At 44.5% G+C, this 23,418-nt stretch overlaps 1 protein-coding gene across 2 annotated transcripts in view; it reads left to right on the forward strand.

Moving 5' to 3' along the window:
* The window catches only part of LOC101946387 (zinc finger protein 34-like), a 59,484-nt gene that overhangs the window by 30,364 nt on the left and 5,702 nt on the right, over nucleotides 1–23,418 (forward strand). For both annotated transcript variants that reach the window (XM_042847235.2, XM_005314014.4), the window contains exon 2: nucleotides 960–1,160. In XM_042847235.2, coding sequence (XP_042703169.1) covers nucleotides 1,022–1,160 — 139 coding nt within the window. In that variant the 5' untranslated portion in view covers nucleotides 960–1,021. The remainder of the gene's footprint in view (nucleotides 1–959; nucleotides 1,161–23,418) is intronic.

The following is a 23,418-nucleotide window of genomic DNA, read 5'->3' on the forward strand; positions in this document are numbered from 1 at the left end:
AAGCGAGTGGGCATGGGGGCGTCATTTGAGCTCCCCGCCTCAGGTGCCAAAATGTTGTGGGCTGGCCCTGAATCTATGGATCTTAGGATCTCATCCTGCAAACACTCACCACACATGTTTAATATTGACAGGTTTCAGAGTAGCAGCCGTGTTAGTCTGTATCCGCAAAAAGAAGAACAGGAGTACTTGTGGCACCTTAGAGACTAACAAATTTATTAGAGCATAAGCTTTCGTGGACTACAGCCCACTTCTTCGGATGCATATAGAATCTATATATAGAGAGAGAGAGACTATATATAGTCTCTAAGGTGCCACAAGTACTCCTGTTCTTCTTTATGTTTAATATTAAGCATCTGAATGGTCCCATTGACTTCACCTAATCTCTGTTGTGAAGAGGGTTTAAAAAGTCTGGGTTTTTTAGTCCTGGTTAGAGGGCCTAGCTCTATGCTACAGATAGATTGATAAAAGCAACAGAGGGTCCTGTGGCACCTTTGAGACTAACAGAAGTACTGGGAGCATAAGCTTTCGTGGGTAAGAACCTCACTTCTTCAGATGGTTGCTTTTACAGATTCAGACTAACACGGCTACCCCTCTGATACTAGATAGATTGATGAAGACTAGGGGCTTTAAATAAAGGATCCTAAATTTAGACACCTAAATCCATATTCAGGCAGCTGAATAAGCAGCTTGTTAATCAGAAACACTGGACACTCAGAACTGAATCCCATTGTTGCAGGCGCAGTAATTTGGAAACTCAAGCCACGTATTGAGAGAAATTAATATGGATTTGGGATCTAACTTTTGTGTGTTGTTTGTGTAATATCTAGACTCAAGCATTTGCCCAAAACATCAGAGTCTAGAATGTCTGTCAACAGGGAAAGATTCTGGGGGGAATAGGGGTGTGGAAAGGATTAAAGCCCTTCCTGAAATGTCTCCAATTGCCCTTCTCACCCTGACAGGCTGCAGAACATCCATATCTTTCTGCAGATCATCCCATGCCCTCCAGAGACAGGGAAAGGAAATGGCTGCAGCGGAGCCGGTGACCTTCGAGGAGGTGGCTGTGTATTTCTCCGAGGAGGAATGGGCTCTGCTCGACCCGGGTCAGAGGGCCCTCTACAGGGATGTGATGCAGGAGAATTATGAGACTGTGATCTCTCTGGGTAAGGATTTCTGTCTCCTCAGCTATCAGAAGCTGTGTGGGCTCTGGAGTAGCTGGGTTGAGTTTGGCTCAAAATTCTTCATTGGCCCCACATATGTCAGGGGGATCAGCCCCAATAATCCCTGGCTCCTGCATGAGAGACTGTCCCCTCCATGTCCCCTCCCAAGCGACAGAAGATTCAGGGACATAACAATGGTGCTACTCTTCCCACAACCAAGGTTTCAATGTGCTTCACCACCATCTTGTCCATGTTCTGCCTTGGCCAAAGGTGTGAGTGGAAGGGCCCAGTCAGGAATGGCATGTACCAGAATTCTGGGGCTGGGGCTGGCTGCTGTTAGTGTCTCCAGGCCTACCTTTTGTGCCAGTGTGCTGAACCCTGGGAAGGAGGGTGCAGTTCCTGGAGTCCTTTCCTGGCTATGGCTGATCTCTGTGAAATGCCAGTTCCTCCCAGTGAGAGGGGCTGGGTTCTGGGGCTGAGTGAGGGCTTATGAAGTAGTTAATGCTCTGCAAGTGTTCTGTGGGGTGTATCACTGTAATAGATAAAAGTGAGGAGAGCTCTTCTTCTTTTCAGACACTGCACTTGGTCTCAGGAGACCTCCGTTCAATTCCCTGCTCTGCCACAGACTTCCCGTGTAACCTTGGGCAAGTCACTTAGACTGTCTGTGCCTCAGTCCCCTGTCTCTGCAATGGGTATTATAGTATGTCCCTACTTCACAGTGCTATGTAAGGATAAATGTATTAAATCTGTGAGATGCTCAGATACTGTGATCATGGGGGCCCATACGAGCACCACTGATAGCACAATGTGTTCCTGATTTAGACTGGAGATTCCAGGTGCGGCTGTTATTAATAATCTTTGCTTCCCGTAGTGTCTGCAGTGATGTATGATTTGTTGTTAGCGCCACAGAATGTTATTATGGCTGCTCAGTGCTGCTGTTTCTGGAGCTCTGAGTCAGCTGTACTAGCAGAGAGGGCAGCTTGCCCATTCAGCAGACCTCAGTCTTGATCATAAAAAAAGACCACAGGCTCAGTTCGGTGGCTAAAACACTTGGCCAGGTTTATTGTCTATGAAGTACGGTACTAGTGTCCCAGCTCAATGGGCACAGGTACAGTAACACATGTTTTATTCTTCTCTTCCCCCCCCACCCCACCCGACAATGGTACCAGCTCAATTAGAAAACCAAGATGCTGTCCCCTGAGCTACCACAAATATCCCCTCCTGTGACTTTTCCTTTTATACGTTGATGCAAACAATATACATCTCACACTCCAACTGTAGCTACCATCCTTATCCTTGTACCAGTTAGTTTGAACAAAACATCCTTATGCGTTATCATGTCATCCCCTCCTTATTTTCACAAGGGGTCAGTGTGATCCTCTACCATCTCTTAGCAATGTGTTTATGTAGTTACTTGAGAGATCTGTGTGGTTTTTATACCCTCCTTACTAGTCAGGAATGTGCTTACTTGCTTAGCTGACACTTAGTGTGCTACCATTCTGCCAAGGCCAGGTCTATTCTGGTTCCCAGCCATTGGTTCACATGGTTAGTTATGCCTAGGGCTCCAGCAAGGCCTACATTCCCCTTTTTTTTTGTCTTTTCATGGGAAGATGTTTACCCATCATCCCGGAAAAGCATAGTGTATGAACTGAAAATACTCAGTGGGCTAAACACTGTTTCTTGGCCATTTCACTTACCTAGGGTTACCATTCGTCCGGATTCCCCCGGACATGTCCGGCTTTTTCGGGTTAAAAATAGCGTCCGGGGGGAATTTGTCAATGTCCGGACTTCCCCTCCTCCCCCCTCCCATGCAGAGCGTGCGCGCGCTTACAAAGCAGCCGGTGCTCCAAAAGCTAGAGCCAGAGCCCTGCTTGCACTTCCCCCTCCTCCCTCCTGAAACTTGATACCACTCCCCTCCTCTCCCTCCCTCCCTCCCCCGCCCTCCCTGCACTCACAGATCCCCGGCTGTTCGTCTGGAGCTCCGAGCCTGCTCCCCTCCCCCGCTGTCGAGCGCGCTGCTCTGCAGCACAGTAAGGGGGCCGGGGGCCAGAGAAGCGGCAGGGAGGTTGGGGGGGGAGTAGTCAAGAGACAGGGAGCAGGGGGGAGGGTTGGATGGGTCAGGGAGTTCGGGGGGGGGCTGTCTGGGGGTTGGGGGTGTAAGGTTTTGGGCAGTCAGGGTACAGGTGGGGGGGGTCTCAGGAGGGGGCAGTTAGGGGACAAGGAACAGGGAGGCTTAGGTAGGGGGTGGGGTTCTGGAGGGCAGTTAGGAGCAGGGGTCTCAGGAGGGGGCAGTCAGGGGACAGGGAGCAGAGGGGTTTAGATGGGTCAGGAGTTCTGGGGGGGGCTGTCAGGGGGTGGGGGTGTGGATAAGGGTTGGGGCAGTCAGGGGACAGGTAGGGGGGTAGGGTCCTAGGGGGCCAGTTAGGATGTGGGGAAGGTCTCAGGAGGAGGCAGTCAGGGGACAAGAGGCAGGGAGGCTTAGGGAGGGCGTGGAGTCCTGGGGGGCAGTCAGGGGACAAGGAGTGGGGGGGAGGGTTGGGGGTTCTGAGGGGGCAGGAAGTGGGAGGGAGTGGAAGGGGCAGGGGCGGGGCTAGGACAGGACGGGGGCGGGGCTAGGGCAGGGCTCCTCCCGTCCTCTTTTTTTGATTGTTGAAATATGGTAACCCTACACTTACCCATCTATACATTCATGCCCCATGTGTCCAGTGGTCTCCACATTCTCTCATATGACCTGTGGACAGGGTTTTTTTTTTTTTTTCCAGTTTTTTTTTTAATTATCAAATATTGCTTTGTCAGGATTGAGAGTTGGTTATCAGACACTGAACAAGATGGTTTTGAATAACATGTGCCTCAGTTAGGATGCCGTGTCACTGACCGCACGTCACAAAAGACACCCCATCCAATGTCCTCCTCCTGGATAAATATATGGCATTCTTGACCAGGGTGAGGCGTAGGCCAATGAGGAGGCCCCGAGATGGGCAGGGAGTAAATAAAAATGTTGAGATTCTTGCTGCACTTTTCCCTGCACAAGGGGTTACAGAGGATGCGGAAAAGGGGCTGCCACCTGTCACACTCCAGATACACATATGTCAGGGTCTCCTTCTCCCACAGAATGAACAAGTGCCAGGGAAGTCTGAAAATTGTGTCAACAACATGTCTATGCTCCATGAAAAAGCCCAACCAACTCATATTCCTGGTGGGCCATGGAATCAAGGTGGAATACAGGCTGGCCCACTAGGGCTCCTCCTCCTCAATAGGTGATAAAATGTCCAGCCATTTTGTATCTGGGCAGGACACAAGTGCTAGGAAATGAACTGGGGTGAGTGTGTGTGTGTATAGCTTCTCTTGTGATGTGTCTGAGAGGCTCACTGACTTTGGTGACACCAGCCAAAACCAGCCTTTGGTGCACCCAGGGAACCACCACCCCCTGTGCCACAAGATGTGGATTGTGCAATAGGAGATCTGGAAGGAAGTGTTCACCATCGGCAGCCGCGAAAGATCTGATTGCAGAGAACAACTTGCGGGGCCTGAGGAGATCTCTGTCAGTTCACAGAGATTTTGGAGGAGACATGTCAGATGGAGGAAAGCAAGTTGCTGGTCATATCAGAACAGTCAGTGGAGGAAGGCATAAGACCTCAAAACTATAAGAATGGCCCTCTGGGACACCACTATTTACCTCTCTCCATTCTGAAACTGACCATTTATTCCTATCCATTGTTTCCCGTCTTTTAACCAGTTATTGATCCATGAGAGGACCTTCCCTCTTATCCCCTGACTGCTTACTTTGCTTCAGAGCCTTTGGTGAGAGACCTTGTTAAGCACTTTCTGAAAGTCCAAGTTCATTATATCCACTGGATCTTCCTTGTCCACTTGCTTGTTGACCCCCTCAAAGAATTCTAATAGATTAGTGAGGCATGATTTCTCTTTACAAAAACATGTAAACACTCCCACCTATATCTATATGTGTTGCAGTCAGATAGCCTGCCACACCCTGGCTTTTGCCAGCCTTAAAGATTACTTCAGGGTGACCCCAACACACTCCTCTCTTAACAAACTATGTTCTGTTCAAGCAAAATTTCTCATCACATGCTTTCAGCAGTCTTACAGACCAAACTCTTTAGGTCAGAACCCCTCTCCCAGAGTCCAACAACTGTTTTGTCTTCTTAGGTGCAATGCCAGAGACAGACAGGGAGGGGGTGTCTTGGGGTGTTTCCCCTTTTTATAGTCCTGTCCTCCCTTTGAGAAGCATTTCCACCTGGGGGCAAGGCGACAGGCAGTCTGTATGGATGGAAACTCCATGCTTTTTCTTTGCTAGGATGTAGATTTTTGTCCCACCCCATTTCTTGCCAAAGAACGGCCACTTAGCAGGTAATGGTCCATCAGCCTTGTTTTCACCTGACTGAGGCATAAGCTTGCTCTTTGTCCCTGAGGAACTGGTTTGGCCACTCCCCAGACTTACCTGGAAAATGATTCCTCCTGCAAAGAGAGAGGGGCAATATGTAACTTGTTTGTAACAATGTATAAGAGAGGGGTGATAGAAGGGCTATCTTTGGCCAAGGGGAGAGCAGAAAATCCCACCACTCACTGAGCTGGTCCGTTGTCACGGGCATACATGTATTGGTGTGCCTGTAACCATTGAGCTGGGGCACTACTACCATGCTTGGTTGGCAATAAACCTGGCTGAGCACCTTCCCCTGACCTGAGTCTGTGGTGTTCTTGGGCAGTTCAATCAAAGTTGTTGCCCCTTTTAGAAAAGGCAACCACATGAGACTATCTAAAACCAAAGGAGCTTTTGAAAAAGGTTATGAACAAACATTTACCGTGAGATATTCATAGTGGATGAAACCTTAACCAGGGGCCAGAGACCTATATATCTATTAAAAGATTATGAGGGTGAGACAGTTACTGGATCTTTTTACCCTGAAAAATTACAAAATGTAAAGCCCAAACAAGACAAGATTTACAGGATTGAAAAAGTTCTAGTGGAGAAAGGAAAAGGGAGAAAAAAGCAGCTACTGGTGAAATGGTTGGAGTGACCTGCTAAGTTTAACAGCTGGGTGGAAGCTTCTCAACTCTGTGACATTTAGACACAAGCAAAAACTATTCCTCCAGCAAAGAGAGAGAGAGAGAGAAATGAGCGATGGCGGGTTTTACATTACTTTGCCCAGCAACACCAGCTCTGCGGTTTTCCCCCAAAACAACAGCTCAAACTTTACAATATGGCTAATTAAGCACTTGGATCTCCCAGGTCCCTGGGAGGTGGGGTTAGTGGAAATACAATACCCACACAGCTGGAACACTATCAACGAAGACACCCCTTTCGAAATCAACTTTGGAGATGTGGCGTGGAGTTTCATCCTACAACGAGATTATTACTCATCCATACCCAAATTACTGGATCATATGAACATTACCGTAGCTTGTCATTCCGGACCAACTGAGGTGGTCATGAACTGCGACCCTGTGGGTAGAAAAGTTAGACTTAAATCTGCTGATTTTCCTTATGTGTTTTCTACCAGCAGTGAGCTAGCTAACATTCTGGGTTTGTGCCCCAAGCACAGCATCCAAAAAATCCCCTTCTCGGCAGACATCACAGGGGGTTTCAACTCCTTGTATCTGTATACGGATATTGTAGAACACCAGTTTGTGGACTTTTCCATTTAAACTTTTCCGTTCCTGTTACGCTGCGTCCCCGTCCGAGGAAGGAACAATGAGTTTGTCACCATCACCTATGATAGACCTCATTACGTCCCTGTCAGTAAACACCACGTCGACACCATCACCGCTGAAATAAAGACAGATCAGAACAGACACATCTCATTTCACTTCGGCAGGGTGATCATCAAGCTGCACCTGCGTCCTTGGAGAGAGAGAGGTTTCTAAAAAACAAAGCACTATGGTGACCCTAAAAAATTATGGTGACCCCACTGTCTAAAGGAACTATTACAAAGCCCAGGCTGGATACGCCCTTCCTGGATATCATGGGGCCCCGTGATGTACAGGACTGGCATGGGCAGAATATTCTGTAGCCTCTTTCAAAAAGCTGTACCGCTTTTGAGAAGGGAGCTAGAGATTATTAAACCCCACGTAAAAACCACCATTCATAACATAGTCAGTGCTGTTTTGGAGAAGGTGAGTGATCCAGCTGCACAGGAGGGATCAGGGCTGATGTACATTAAAAGGAGGAAGAGAAAGAGAAATGCGTCATACCTGCGACACACGGGTCCCCCAAAATCCTTTAAAAGAAGGGCTTTGACACACAGGGCCAGCCATAAGCAAAAGTCCAAGAGGAAGCCTGGATGAAATAGGAGATGCTCTCTGCCTGGTAAAAGAGAGAGATTTTAATCAACATGGCTTTTGTTCACTGCGGGTCTGAAGAGTGCACCAAATCTGAAGTAGACTTGTTCCAAATAGCCCCTATGCAGACCAGCATCAAGAAAATCATCTACATTGAGGTGCCGCCTCTATCGGCCGTTACGGAGGCTGCCGTCATCGACGTTTTAATAGCAGGGAATGGCACATTATATGATTTAAACAATACACTGCTGTACCTATATTGCAAGATTGTAAAAGGAGACGGAACTGAACTCGCCAGGGATGCCTGGTGAATTCCCCGTGAATGTTGAATGTCATGCTGGGAGACAGCCTCATAAGCCAAAGCAACAACTGTTACCCTTACAGGGCCTTTATAGAATCGGTGCTCAATTCACTGCTCTACAGCCAAAATGCTTCTGAAATAAATGTAGTCAAACTTTACTAATTCTGGGTCACTGAGAATGAAAATGATGCTTAAAATTGTTGATTGGCTCTAGTTTTCAAGATATGCTATTGGGTCAGTATATATGACTCTTGACTTGGGAATGGCGGAGGATAAGTGAGTTATAAAGGGAAGGGATCTCAATTTAAACCAGAAATGACTAAAATACATCTTTGACTGGATCTATGAATAAATCTATGATTGGATTTAGACAGTACTTGCTTTTTAGGCAAAACAATGAATGATGCAATCTGAAGCTGGTATTGCGTCATACATGATATGAATTGCATCATGTTATTCCTAGAAGTCATGAATGATGCAATCATAACGAAGCTTACATCACTCTGCTGAACAAATTGCCCTATATCAGCTCTAGAAATCATACAGTGTCGTGCTCTCTTATTTGTCAGTGATTGATTTTGCAAAGGGACACATTTCTGTTTAGCCAAAGTGAGCAGAGATGCCTCGTACTTGTGTGAACAGTGCAGATAACTTCCGCTATGTTTGTGGTGAAGTGACTTTTGCATCACAAAAGCGCAGTATAACCACTATGGTTAAGAAAGCCTATCACCTTTCTTTTGGCTGCAAAATTGGAGATCAGGACAAGAGGTGGGCCCCACACATATGCTGCAACACTTGTGCAACAAATCTTCGCCAGTGGTTGAACAGGAAAAGGAAATCTATGCCTTTTGCAGTGCCAATGATTTGGAGAGAGCCAACAGATCATACCAGCAATTGTTACTTCTGCATGGTGCCTCCAGTTGGGAAAGGTGTGTCAAAGAAGAAAAAGTGGACTGTGCATTATCCAAACATTCCATCAGCTATACGCCCAGTACCCCACGGAGAAGGACTGCCGGTTCCTGATGCACCAGAATCATTCTCACTTGAGTCAGACGAGGAAGAGGAAGAGGATGAAACTTCTGGTCCTGAACCATCAATGTCACAGGACCCACATTTTCTCCCATCCTCCTCCTCTGAACCACACCTCATAACACAAGGTGAACTGACTGACCTTGTCAAGGATTTGGAACTACCCAAGAGTAAGGCAGAGCTGTTGAGCTCCAGACTACAGCAGTGGAATCTCCTGGCAGGTGATGTTAGGGTATCCAAAAGGATCTTGTCCCATTCTTCTTCATGGAAGGTGATCTTGTAGACTGCAACAACATCGATGGTGTGATGGCAGCCCTCAACATCGTTCACGATCCAGATGAGTGGAGACTGTTCATTGATTCATCGAAGACGAGTCTTAAAGCTGTTTTACTGCATAATGACAATGTTTTGCCATCAATTCCAGTTGGTCATGCAGTCCATATGAAGGAAACCTATGACAACATGAAACAACTTTTGAGGTGCATAAACTATGACCAACATCAGTGGCCGCTTTGTGGCGATTTGAAGGTTGTTGCTCTCTTGCTTGGTCTGCAGACTGGATACACAAAGTACTGCTGTTTCCTCTGCGAATGGGATAGTCGTGCAAGAGATTCCCACTACATCAAGAAAGATTAGCCACTCCGACAGTCATTGGAGCCTGGGAGAAAAGTATTCAGCATCCACCACTTGTTGAATCAAGGAAGATTTTGTTACCACCCTTACACATCAAGCTGGGTCTGATGAAGAACTTTGTCAAGGCCATTGACAAAACAGAAGCAGCTTTCAAGTACCTCCGTGGAAAATTTCCAAGGTTAAGTGAAGCTAAGATAAAGGAAGGTGTCTTTGTTGGTCCTCAGATTCATGAACTTCTTCGAGATGATGCATTTGACCATGCACTGCGTGGCAAGGAAAAGACGGCATGGAAAGCCTTCCAGTTAGTGCCAATAAACTTTCTCGGAAACAACAAGGCAGACAACTACAGGTTGTTGCTGGAAAACCTCCTCAAGGCATACAAAAGCCTTGGTTGCAACATGTCACTAAAGATACATTTTTTGCACTCTCATCTACATTTTTTTCCACCAAACTGCGGAGCAGTGAGCGACGAGCATGGCGAGCGATTTCACCAGGACATTGCAACAATGGAGAAACGCTATCAGGGCAAATGGAGCCCATCAATGCTTGCAGACTATTGCTGGACAGTGACAAGAGATGCTCCATTTAACGAATACAAGAGACAATCCAAGAAGCGCCGAGTAGACACTGAATAGGACTAAACTATGTACATAATAGTTTTTTGCCTTTTGTTTCATAATACATTTTATTTATATAACCCTTTTGCTGATTTTTAAAGTGTTACATAAAAAGGATAGGTGAAATATTATCATGTAAAGCAACCATAAACACATGAAAAGACCTAGGTTTACAATTTATTATTAAAACTCTATCTACACAATATACATAGACATAAAATGTAAAAACTTAAATAGCTTAGAAACAGTAGCTAATCAGTTGTTTTAATTGTCATATTTGAATTCAGCACATCAAAATACATAATAAATAGCACATTTTATCTCTGAAGGAGACGACTTCTCAAAAATTGTAGACCAGTGTTACAGCGACGACACCCTCGCCACGCAGTTTTCCGCCAGCCTGTTTTACAAAGACACCCCCGGACAATATGAAGAAACGGAGCTGGATGGTGGGAATCTAGGGTTTGTGAGGTGTGCAAAGCTGATGGCCCTAAGCAGGACTATATATATAGCTGTTGGGCCCTGGTTTTTCAATGAAAACTTTTGTTGAACTGAGTGGATGTGAAAATTAAACTGACGCACAGTAAAGACACCTTCTGTTTAATGGGCAGCACAGCTGAAGGCTTTAAACTGTGCATTGTATCAGCGTCCCTTTGTGAAGACAGTACGGGTGGCCCAGGGTGTCCATCTGGGGCGTGCGTGGCCCGCTTACCACTAATGCTAAATACCCAGTGCAGGAATGAAAGTGTTTAGCAGCAGGGTCAGTAACCAGGAAAACCTGTTCTTGGGACAGTTACCCAAAATTACTGTCCTAGGGTTTGTTGATGATGATGCCTTTAGCAGAAGTTACGCTAAAAACTCCTTTCATTTTAAACATTGCGATATTAATTTTGTGGCCTTTTATGTGGATGGTGAACAGATACCAACCAAGCCTCTGCAACCAGACTTAGAGGCCAGTTGTGTGAGAGAATACATGAATCTGGTACAGACGGCTGGTAAATACATGAAAGATCGTTCTCTGTTAATCGACCGCATAGCGATTTGTAATTTATCCCTGGGGGTTTTGAACAGAACCATGTACTTTGTGTTTAGGTTAATTCTGCCACTCTTTTTTCCCTGACAAAATATGTTCTGAACTATATACATAATGCTCAGGTTCGTGTGATGCATGTACTTGGTAAAGGCTTTCTTGATTTCATCGCTTTCACAAGCAGAGTTCATCAGATCATCTACAATAATCATATTTACTTTATTGGTAGGAAACAAACGATCATCGTCAAAAGCATCGGGCAGCCCCTCCACAAAATTGATAAAGGAATATTTACCGAGCAGATCTTTATACAGAGGTTGCCAGCAACTGTAACACCACACAATGTTCTCAGGCATAACAGACAATGTTCGTTCAGCATTATCCAACACATTTTTTATAAAATAACTTTTCCCGCAGTTGCTAGGCCCTGCGAGAATTACAGAAAAGGGGTGTTTCCACCTCGTATCCATTTTCAAAAGCTGTAGGGCAGGGTTTTAAACCCTTCTCCTCGGACCCTCTTGTTGTAAACGACTTTCTGCATTTTTTTAAGGGTCTTTGTCTCTATTTGCCACTGATTTTTGTTTCTTACGGTAGAGTGCTGCTGCACCTCTAGCAATAGTCCAGGACTAGATCTTTCAAACTGTCAAAGTTGATCTTTTCACAGTTTGCTACATTCAGGGTAATCCCTTTGACTTTCATGCAGCTTTCATACTCCCGACAACTTGTACCTGAATTTTTTTAGGCTGGCTGACACAAACTCAGTGATGTGTTGATCTGGCAGGATCTCGCTTGTGAGGTCCCCTAAATAATCCCCCAGAGGAGGGTTCCAGTCACCCTTCCTTTTCACAAATATCACCGAGTCAGTGTCGTGGTACAGGCACCACTCTTGCAGCCTGTCTAGCAGGTTGTATAGTTCTAAGTGGGCATAAGCAATGGTGAAACAGGCTATGAAGACGCTGGCATTGCCAGAGGTCTTTTGCGTGCTTCCAAGACATTCACACTGTTTCATCATAGATAAACTCGCAGGATGAAACCTCGTAATTGCGGGGAAACAGGTACTGAAATAGTTCGTCAGGGTCTCTCACAATGCTGGTATGGGGTAGGTGTGTTCTTTGGCTGAATTTACCCTACAGAGAATTTAAACACAGTTTAGCGATTTGGTGCTTAGTGGGGTTCAATGTGATCTTGTGTTGGCGTAAACGCATGTCTCCTTTCCGGTAGAAATCATTAACATACTTATTTTGTTTTTCTTTGTCTGTGCACCAGTTGGGATACCCTGAAGCCTCTTGTTTTTGGCAGAGGTGTAATTTTATGTACTCTGAAAAAAGTTTGTCAGATTCTTTTTCAAAATGCCAGATTTAATAGATTTTAGCCACCGCATACCCCTTTGCTACGGCCACGTTCAATTCCACCATGCACCAAGTCTCCAGGATGGCCCTCTCCTCATCAGTATGGATGCATGTCTCCTGCTGCTCAGTTTCCGCACAGGTTCAGCATAGCGGGAACATAAGTTTGCCACCCACTCTGACAGGTAACAACGGGGAAAAAAGGCCTCGCGGGGCATACACTTTAACTTTTGCAATTCCAAAATAATTTGCATGGGATCCAGATTTGTCATGTACTATATCGGGGTGTCCGATAGGGTATTCTTTGGTTTTGTTTACGAAAGGGTACAGGGTGGTAAAATCATAATAGTGTATTTCTTCACTGGGGTTAGATTTGTAATATAAGCGGATAGCGTTAATCCTCCCCCCGAAAAGAGCATCCCTAGACATGAGAGGCTGAGGCAGCTGGGCTTCGTTTAAGAAATGCGCAAGCTTCCTGTCTGTTTCTATTATCACCTCCCACTCATGCTCCCAGAGCCTCCTCACTACTTAACCAAGTCTTTTCAGAGAGTTGGTCTTGATCTGCGTCTTGTAATAAAGAAACCCAAAAGTTTTCTCCGTCATAGGGTTCTGTGCTTTTTCACAATAACAGGTGACACAGCCATGGAAAAAACACCTGTTAAACTCAAAGGCTGTGCATACCCCATCAACGACGGTGTACCTGTCTAGTAAGTAGGGGCCTACCTGTAATTCCCCACCCCGTAAAGCATGCCGTATCTGTATATTTTTTTGTGAGCAGTATACAACAGCTACTGAATAGAGGGGGTCGAATATCTCTTTTTCTGCCTGTGATAGTTGTCTGGAGGGAAAAGAGCTACTGTGTTAGGCTGCAAAAACATAAACCTGTACATAGCCATGCCAGACAGATGCCAGCATTATATACCGGAAAGGATCTATACCCAATTTTACCTCTGTGAATTTACCAGGGCCTCTCTCTGTCCCATCTCTGTCATCTTCATGATCTCTTCTCTGTACAGGATACAGCCCCATCTCAAAATGTTGACATCCTGATGACAATAATACACAAGCTCTTTCTGCAAGTCAAAACATCTCATATCTGTTGTCCTGATACCAGTCTGCTTTCTCCCCGGGCATCATGCTGTCTTCGCCATAGTACTCCACCCCGGGCATAGGGCCCACGTAATTTTGGTTTTCTAAAGTGTTAAAAAAATGTGGGAAATACCCTTTGCAATCTTCAAACCCCATCGCTTGCGGAGCTTGCTAAGCTTCATGGGCAAGAAGTTTAAAGAGTCTATACAACGAATGCCCAGGGCCTTAACTTCCACACACATTAGTTTACTACCCTGAGTTATCAGTTCTGTGCAATTTCTTTTCCTTCAGTAACTGTCTAACGATGAAGTACACATTGTAACCTTTGGAATTGTGCACTAGGAATGTGTAGTCCTGGAACCTTTTGCCAATAAAGGTCTTAACAAAGATAGAAAGAGACTCACCGCCCTTAAATTCCCAGGATTTTTCTGGCTTTAGGGACATAGCAAAAATGTAATTGGGCACATGCAACCCCTGCATGGATTCAAAATCGTAAAAAATATACTTTTCCAATGATTCAGGCTTTCTAATGCTATCCATAAAACACAGGTGGCTTTCTACATCACTGGTGTTCAAACCCTGACACTGCTTACAACGCCTCCCTTTACACCTATGCCGCTTGTCCACGTAAGACTGACACTTATCACACAAAGTTTTAGACAGGCATTCGACTTGTTTTTTCGATGCACAGTTGATGTGTTTGTCTAAACACTCTTTGGAGCGACAATACAGTCTACAGCTAGGACACCTTAGCTGCACACCCACACTCTCTGAGCTCGTCGCAGTCAAGCAGAGGCGACAAAGATACCTGCAAGAGTGGTCGTGACTGTACACCATGTGTCAAAACACAATAATTTTTCGCACAGAACAACTTTTTCACATCCAGAACCCCATAATAATGCTCATCGTGCAATAGGATGAAAAAAGTCTTGGAATACACTGGGCCTCCTGTTTAAAAAAAAAAACCCACCCGCCTTTCACCGCATAAAGCACTGCCTGTATGTTGACTCCTAAATGCTGTTCAAACGCATCTACGTTGCTGAGCATAATCTTTTTTTGATCTGACCACCCCAGTTTCTGATGCAACTTTCTCGCCCCGTCTAACAATTCCGTGTCTGTGGGTTTACAGTCAGACATGACAGCCAAGAGCCCACCTGCAAAACACAGATCGGCACTGGTGTAAGTCAGGTCTACTAAACACTGTCTCTTTTTATGGATGATTTGACTACTGAGGATAGAATTTAAAACTCTACAGCTAGCCCTGCCCATGTTTTTTACAATTGTCACAATGAGGCACAACGTCCCATCTACATGCATCTCTCATACAGCTTTGTGGTTTGATTTAAGAAGTCTTCAGCAGACAGCTCATCCCTAGTTCTTACCCAAAAAAAAGGGTTGGTTAAATTATGACTCTCTAAATGTAACTGAGCGTAATCGTCAGGGGCTACTCTACTGTTAACGTCATCGAGAACTAACTGTATCCCCCTGTGTATGGCTTTGATGACCTGCTGAGCTGAATTTATTCGCTCAAGATTGACAAAACGAAATTCCTCATAATACACTGAACCCCCAAATCTAGGTAATTCCTGTTGCCAACTTCTCACTCACTCACTCCATATACAGGTCTGTTGGGGGGGGTCTGCATCTGCATTTTCAGGGTTACTTGGGGGTTCCTCTATGGGACCATCAGCTGCATCTTCTATGTCAGACGCTATTTGAGAGTCAAATTCTGAGGGGCCACCGCGAGGATCATCAGGAGTAGACAGAGACCCGTCTAGAGAGTCTTCTGGGGAATTTTCTAAATCAGACTCTGTTTGAGAGTCACCACCACCCTGCAGGTCAGATTTCGCCTCCACATTCTCAGACACATAAGTCTGAGAGTCTCTAATAGGGGGCATCTCTTTTTGTTTTTTTCTCCTCATCACCTCTTTAGCCTTTTAAAAAATTTTTACAGCAATCCTGGCCTGTAACTTTTGGGTAGCCATCCGTTTATCCCCCAAACGCTGTCCCCCCTCTTGTTTACGCCTTAGCTGATGCGTACCCTTGAGGATGCCCCTTTTACCCAGACCCTTTTCCACGACTAGTCATGCCTGCTCAGAGCCACCCTCTGGAAAACAAAAGCTTTTGCATTTTTGATGTAGTTTCCAGTCATCCTTTCTTTTAGAACCCCTGAGGATACAGCGCCCATCAGCTTTCTGAACGAGTCATATTTTTCCCAAATCTTTTTAGAATACCGAAGAGCTTTGCTGCGCTTATGGAGGTGGGAGAATAGTTCGTAACAATTGTCGGATACTTCATAAGGAGCTACCCCTGCATTGCAGGAGCTTTCGATCCTTGTGTTTTTATTCACAACCCCTAAAGCACATGCTCCGCGTTTGTGAATATGTGTGTTTTCGCTCACAGTTTTCTTGGAGTTTGGTGTAGTGTTGACTGCTGAGGAACTGGACTTGTGTTTGTATGGTTGCTTTTTACCAGAGTCTTTTGTTTTGTCCTTGGGTTTGATGTATACGAGCTTTGGACTGCTCTGATGCTTCGTCTGCGCTCTTATGCTGTTTTGCATTGGCGTTGTTGTTGTTGTTGTTAAAGGTCTCAGAGCAGATTTCTGGTTCTTTGGTGGTTCTAATGGAGGTGTCCCTGTAGCTCTGACTACAGCATTGTCAGGAGAGCTTCCCATGCCTGATTAAGAAAAACAGAGATGTTCCAATTTAGCATCAAATAAACATTTTACAAAATTTAACTTTACCATCTTTCTCACCCACACCTTAAAATACTTGCTTAAAATACAAAACCTCATAAAATAACCAAACCAATAAGCAAAACATATTTACTGGGCTTCAGCCATCCATCAGCCATTGATGCTGGTGAATTTTCATTTTTCAGCTGTCTCTTTCCTTTTTCTTTTCAGCTTGTTTACCATCTGATCTAAGGATCTCTCATGTTTTGACGGTACTGTGGAGCAGACAACATTATTATTATAAAACATATGAAACTGTCTTGTTTTAGTTAGTATTATTCCCCAAATGCATCAAACCCCCATATAACTTGTTTAATACCTGGATTTTTTATTAAACAGTATTAAGCACAACTATAGTTAAAAATAGGGTTTTACCTTGCCCTGGTGAAATACAGCTTGAAGTTGCTGTTTCCATGCTAAACAGATCACTCTGCAATAAAGACATGTATCATTACACTGCTCTACAGCCAAAATGCTTCTGAAATAAATGTAGTCAAACTTTACTAATTCTGGGTCACTGAGAACGAAAATGATGCTTACAATTGTTGATTGGCTCTAGTTTTCAAGATATGCTATTGGGTCAGTATATATGACCCTTGACTTGGGAATGGTGGAGGATAAATGAGTTATAAAGGGAAGGGATCTCAATTTAAACCAGAAATGACTAAAATACATCTTTGACTGGATCTATGAATAAATCTATGACTGGGTTTGGACAGTACTTGCTTTTTAGGCAAAACAATGAATGATGCAATCTGAAGCTGGTATTGCGTCATACATGATATGAATTGCATCATGTTATTCCTAGAAGTCGTGGATGATGCAATCATAACAAAGCTTACATCACTCTGCTGAACAAATTGCCCTAGAAATCATACAGTGTCGTGCTCTCTTATTTGTCAGTGATTGATTTTGCAAAGGGACACATTTCTGTTTAGCCAAAGTGAGCAGAGATGCCTCGTACTTGTGTGAACAGTGCAGATAACTTCCGCTATGTTTGTGGTGAAGTGACTTTTGCATCACAAAAGCGCAGTATAACCACTGTGGTTAAGAAAGCCTATCACCTTTCTTTTGGCTGCAAAATTGGAGATCAGGACAAGAGGTGGGCCCCACACATATGCTGCAACACTTGTGCAACAAATCTTCGCCAGTGGTTGAACAGGAAAAGGAAATCTATGCCTTTTGCAGTGCCAATGATTTGGAGAGAGCCAACAGATCATACCAGCAATTGTTACTTCTGCATGGTGCCTCCAGTTGGGAAAGGTGTGTCAAAGAAGAAAAAGTGGACTGTACATTATCCAAACATTCCATCAGCTATACGCCCAGTACCCCACGGAGAAGGACTGCCGGGTTCCTGATGCACCAGAATCATTCTCACTTGAGTCAGACGAGGAAGAGGAAGAGGATGAAACTTCTGGTCCTGAACCATCAATGTCACAGGACCCACATTTTCTCCCATCCTCTTCCTCTGAACCACACCTCATAACACAAGGTGAACTGACTGACCTTGTCAAGGATTTGGAACTACCCAAGAGTAAGGCAGAGCTGTTGGGCTCCAGACTACAGCAGTGGAATCTCCTGGCAGGTGATGTTAGGGTTTCCATGTTCCGTGACCGTCAAAAGGATCTTGTCCCATTCTTCTTCATGGAAGGTGATCTTGTAGACTGCAACAACATCGATGGTGTGATGGCAGCCCTCAACATCGTTCACGATCCAGATAAGTGGAGACTGTTCTTTGATTCATCGAAGACGAGTCTTAAAGCTGTTTTACTGCATAATGGCAATGTTTTGCCATCAATTCCAGTTGGTCATGCAGTCCATATGAAGGAAACCTATGACAACATGAAACAAATTTTGAAGTGCATAAACTATGACCAACATCAGTGGCCGCTTTGTGGCGATTTGAAGGTTGTTGCTCTCTTGCTTGGTCTGCAGACTGGATACACAAAGTACTGCTGTTTTCTCTGTGAATGGGATAGTCGTGCAAGAGATTCCCACTACATCAAGAAAGATTAGCCACTCCGACAGTCATTGGAGCCTGGGAGGAAAAGTGTTCAGCATCCACCACTTGTTGAATCAAGGAAGATTTTGTTACCACCCTTACACATCAAGCTGGGTCTGATGAAGAACTTTGTCAAGGCCATTGACAAAACAGAAGCAGCTTTCAAGTACCTCCGTGGAAAATTTCCAAGGTTAAGTGAAGCTAAGATAAAGGAAGGTGTCTTTGTTGGTCCTCAGATTCGTGAACTTCTTCGAGATGATGCATTTGACCATGCACTGCGTGGCAAGGAAAAGACGGCATGGAAAGCCTTCCAGTTAGTGCCAATAAACTTTCTCGGAAACAACAAGGCAGATAACTACAGGTTGTTGCTGGAAAACCTCCTCAAGGCATACAAAAGCCTTGGTTGCAACATGTCACTAAAGATACATTTTTTGCACTCTCATCTAGATTTTTTTCCACCGAACTGCAGAGCAGTGAGCGACGAGCACGGCGAGCGATTTCACCAGGACATTGCAACAATGGAGAAACGCTATCAGGGCAAATGGAGCCCATCAATGCTTGCAGACTATTGCTGGACAGTGACAAGAGATGCTCCATTTAATGAATACAAGAGACAATCCAAGAAGTGCCGAGTAGACACTGAATAGTACTAAACTATGTACATAATAGTTTTTTGCCTTTTGTTTCATAATACATTTTATTTATGTAACCCTTTTGCTGATTTTTAAAGTGTTACATAAACAGGATAGGTGAAATATTATCATGTAAAGCAACCATAAACACATGAAAAGACCTAGGTTTACAATTTATGATTAAAACTCTACTATCTACACAATATACATAGACATAAAATGTAAAAACTTAAATAGCTTAGAAACAGTAGCTAATCAGTTGTTTTAATTGTCATATTTGAATTCAGCACATCAAAATACATAATAAATAGCACATTTTATCTCTGAAGCAGACGACTTCTCAAAAATTGTAGACCAGTGTTATTAGTAAGGACGGCCTGGGCAAAAAGTAACATTATATATTTCCAGAGTTAAAAAACAAGCAACATACCTAGTCTCGCAGTCCAGCAGTTGTTTTGTTCAAGATAAAAAAAGGACAGTCTCCAAAAAGCTGAGGGTTTTTATACCATTCTAACTCTTTGTTTCAAACAAACTTTAAAGTCTGTAGTTAGCAGTTGATTTGATCACTACAACTCTTAATTAATAGATACTTAAGAATTTTAGGCACCCTTCTCCAAACATCCCCCTTTTGTCATCTGCACAACTGGGATTTTTTTTTTTAAGTTAAAATACATTTTCCTGTTTCAATGAAAAAAACAGCATTGTAGGGCCTTCTTACAGTATTAAACAGTAAATCACCATACACAACAATCCTTAATGTTACTGTACCCTTTCCTGACTGGGGGGATCTTGCAGATATCAATGAATGTCTTGGGGTTTTTTTTTTTTAAAACATGTTTCTTTCATGCTTAAAGTTTTGGTTTGTTTTGATATAAAATGGATGTAGCACATCCATAGTAAACACTCTACAAATACCCATAGCTTTTAAATTTTTGATTCTTAGGGTTTTTTTCATAGCTTTTAAATGTTTGATTGTTCTTACAGCAAATGCTTATTTTATAAAAGAATGGTGGAGGTTTGTGAACCCTTGAAACATTTCAGTTTTGGGTTTATGTATGTAAATATATTATTTTAAACTTTTAATGACTTTGAGTTACTAGAAAGACAGTCAACGAATTCCTGAGGTTTTATTTAAACTGTCCAATAGCGTCTACAAACTCCTGAGGTTATGTTTAAATTGTCCTTTAGTGTTCTACAAACTCCTGAGGTTTTATTTCATTTAATATTAATCAGAGCTCACCATCCTCACCTACCCACCTCCCTTACTGTGGGTGTTCCTCCATCAAACTTAATTACTGATCACTAATACGTTTAACTCTGATGGAAACAAGGGTGGGTAATCACATCTAGACCTACAGACTCAATAGAGTCACCCTGGCTATTCAGTGAGGGTGTGGTTAAACCATCAGCTCAACAGGGTGAGTCAGTTCTATTGTAGTCAAACACATGTCTCAAACATCCCTGTTTTATACACAATATAGGATTTTTTTTTTGCTTTATTTTAAACACATTTTTTATTTTTCCTCAGGATTTTACTACATGCATTTCAGCTTTTTGCTGTAAATAGGGCTCTTTCCACAAAGACACAATAGCTGGGTTCTCACAAACTAATTTTTTTATTTAAAAGACATACAGCCCTTGCAAACAAACCAAGATGCTCCATCAAAACTTTTATCTTACTTAAGGGCCACACAGACCTTCTAACAGAAACACAGGTCCTTTTCAATAGATATTTTTATTTACAGCTACCAAGTTTTATATCACGTTTGTCCCCTCACCATTCTCTAACTTAATCCTTTTAGATTTCTTACAAATAGTCTTTTTCTTAAGCAGGGTTCTGTAACTTTTTGTGTGGATCAGACAGTCAATATAACGCTCTAAGCAGGCATCCTCCAGTTTGGTAATTTTCTTTAAAACACTGTCAGGATCTCGACCAAATTGCACAGCATTTACCAAGGTCACCCCTTATGCTAAATGTTCTTGAGTTAAGCACAGACATTGCATAGCATAACCTGTGACAATAAGAGCGTTTAATAAGCTTTCCAAACACAGTTCAGCACATAGGTGCCGCAGTTTGCAGTTTATATCCTCTGAAGTCCAAGTCACATAGTCATGGTGCTGTTGGCTAAAGGTGACTTTAGCAAAGCTTTTGATACTGTCTCCCACAGTATTCTTGCCACCAAGTTAAAGAAGTATGGGCTGGATGAATGGACTGTAAGGTGGATAGAAAGCTGGCTAGATCGTCGGGCTCAGCGGGTAGTGATCAATGGCTCCATGTCTAGTTGGCAGCCGGTTTCAAGTGGAGTGCCCCAAGGGTCGGTCCTGGGGCCGGTTTTGTTTAATATCTTTATTAATGATCTGGAGGATGGTGTGGACTGCACTCTCAGCAAGTTTGCAGATGACACTAAACTAGGAGGCGTGGTAGATACACTAGAGGGTAGGGATCGGATACAGAGGGACCTAGACAAATTAGAGGATTGGGCAGAAAAAAACCTGATGAGGTTCAACAAGGACAAGTGCAGAGTCCTGCACTTAGGACGGAAGAATCCCATGCACTGCTACAGACTAGGGACCGAATGGCTAGGTAGCAGTTCTGCTGAAAAGGACCTAGGGGTCACAGTGGACGAGAAGCTGGATATGAGTCAACAGTGTGCTCTTGTTGCCAAGAAGGCTAACGGCATTTTGGGCTGTATAAGTAGGGGCATTGCCAGCAGATCGAGGAACGTGATCGTTCCCCTTTATTCGACATTGGTGAGGCCTCATCTGGAATACTGTGTCCAGTTTTGGGCCCCACACTACAAGAAGGATGTGGAAAAATTGGAAAGAGTCCAGCGGAGGGCAACAAAAATGATTAGGGGTCTGGAGTATATGACTTATGAGGAGAGGCTGAGAGAACTGGGATTGTTTAGTCTCCAGAAGAGAAGAATGAGGGGGGATTTGATAGCAGCCTTCAACTACCTGAAGGGGGGTTCCAAAGAGGATGGAGCTCGGCTGTTCTCAGTGGTGGCAGATGACAGAACAAGGAGCAATGGTCTCAAGTTGCGGTGGGGGAAGTCCAGGTTGGATATCAGGAAAAACTATTTCACTAGGAGGGTGGTGAAACACTGGAATGCGTTACCTAGGGAGGTGGTGGAGTCTCCTTCCTTGGAGGTTTTTAAGGCCCGGCTTGACAAAGCCCTGGCTGGGATGATTTAGCTGGGAATTGGTCCTGCTTTGAGCAGGGGGTTGGACTAGATGACCTCTTGAGGTCCCTTCCAACTCTGATATTCTATGATTCTATGATTCTATGAGTTGAAAAGTACAGGCACAAGATGGTAGTTAGTATCTCATGAACTGGTCAAATGCCCTTGCATGCTTCGATGAGTCATGGCAGGCATTACCCATAGTTTGTCTGAAACGTCCATAGGAAAGTCCATCAGGTGTGGATGAGCTTTTTCCATGGTCCATGTTTTTTGTTGATAGGCCATCAACCTAAATACTCTATTCACAATGTGCGGGCTAGACTAGATGTAAACTACCTTGTGGGTGTTACCACAAGAGCAAACACATTTGAAATAGAAGTACATAGACAATATTCATAACTTGAGATACAAAAATGATATACACATACAAACAGGATAATCATAGTCCGCAAATCATAACTTTTCCATTGACACCTCACATGACATACTTTGCACAAGATTTGTTGCAGTTGTATAACAGTGGTAGCAAGAATGATTTACATGGTCATATTTTAATCATATGTCACAGGGGGACCTTCCCAAGGACTAAATGATGGTCCGAGACATTGCTCCCTCTAATTTTTTACATCCATGTGCAGAATGAATTTTGTTATGTGCACCAATATAGAGGTGATGTGTGACACAGAACCTTCATATTGGTGCACATAACAAAATTCATGTGGTGGGGGTGAGGCCGAAGGGTTTGGAGTGTGGGAGGGGGCTCAGGGCTGGGGCAGAGGATTGGGATGTGGGGGGATGAGGGCTCTGTCTGGGGCTGCGGGCTCTGGGGTGGGGATGGGGATGAGGGGTTTGGGGTTCGGGAGGGGACTCAGGGCTGGGGCAGAGGGTTGGGGTGTAGGGGGGTGGGCTCTGGATTGGGGCCAGGGATGAGGGATTTGGGGTGCAGGATGCCCCGGGGCTGTGGTGGGGAGAGAGGACTCCTCCCAGCCCTCTCTCGCTGCAGCAGCTTGGGGGCAGAGGTGTCTATCCTCAGTTGCAGCAGCTCTGGCAGGGCTGGGCTGGACCGAGGGAGGGGCTCCTCTCCCCGGCAGCTCCGGCGGGCCTGGGCTGGCCGAGGGAGGGGCTCCTCTCCCCTGGCCGTGGCAAGTCCGGGGAAGGTCTGCATTGGGGCCGGCGAGGAGGGGTGCCTCTCCCCTCTGCAGCCCTGAGCCCGTACGCAGGGCTTAATAGGCAGCTGTGTGGCCGCACAGCTTAGAGGGAACTTAGGTCTGAGAAGGGGTCTGGGTGAATGGGCCCAGAAGATATGAAAATGTGAAACGTAGAATCCTAGAATATTAGGGTTGGAAGAGACCTCAGGAAGTCATCTAGT

The sequence above is a fragment of the Chrysemys picta genome, chromosome 12, assembly GCF_011386835.1.
Source record: "Chrysemys picta bellii isolate R12L10 chromosome 12, ASM1138683v2, whole genome shotgun sequence".
NCBI lineage: Eukaryota > Metazoa > Chordata > Testudines > Emydidae > Chrysemys > Chrysemys picta.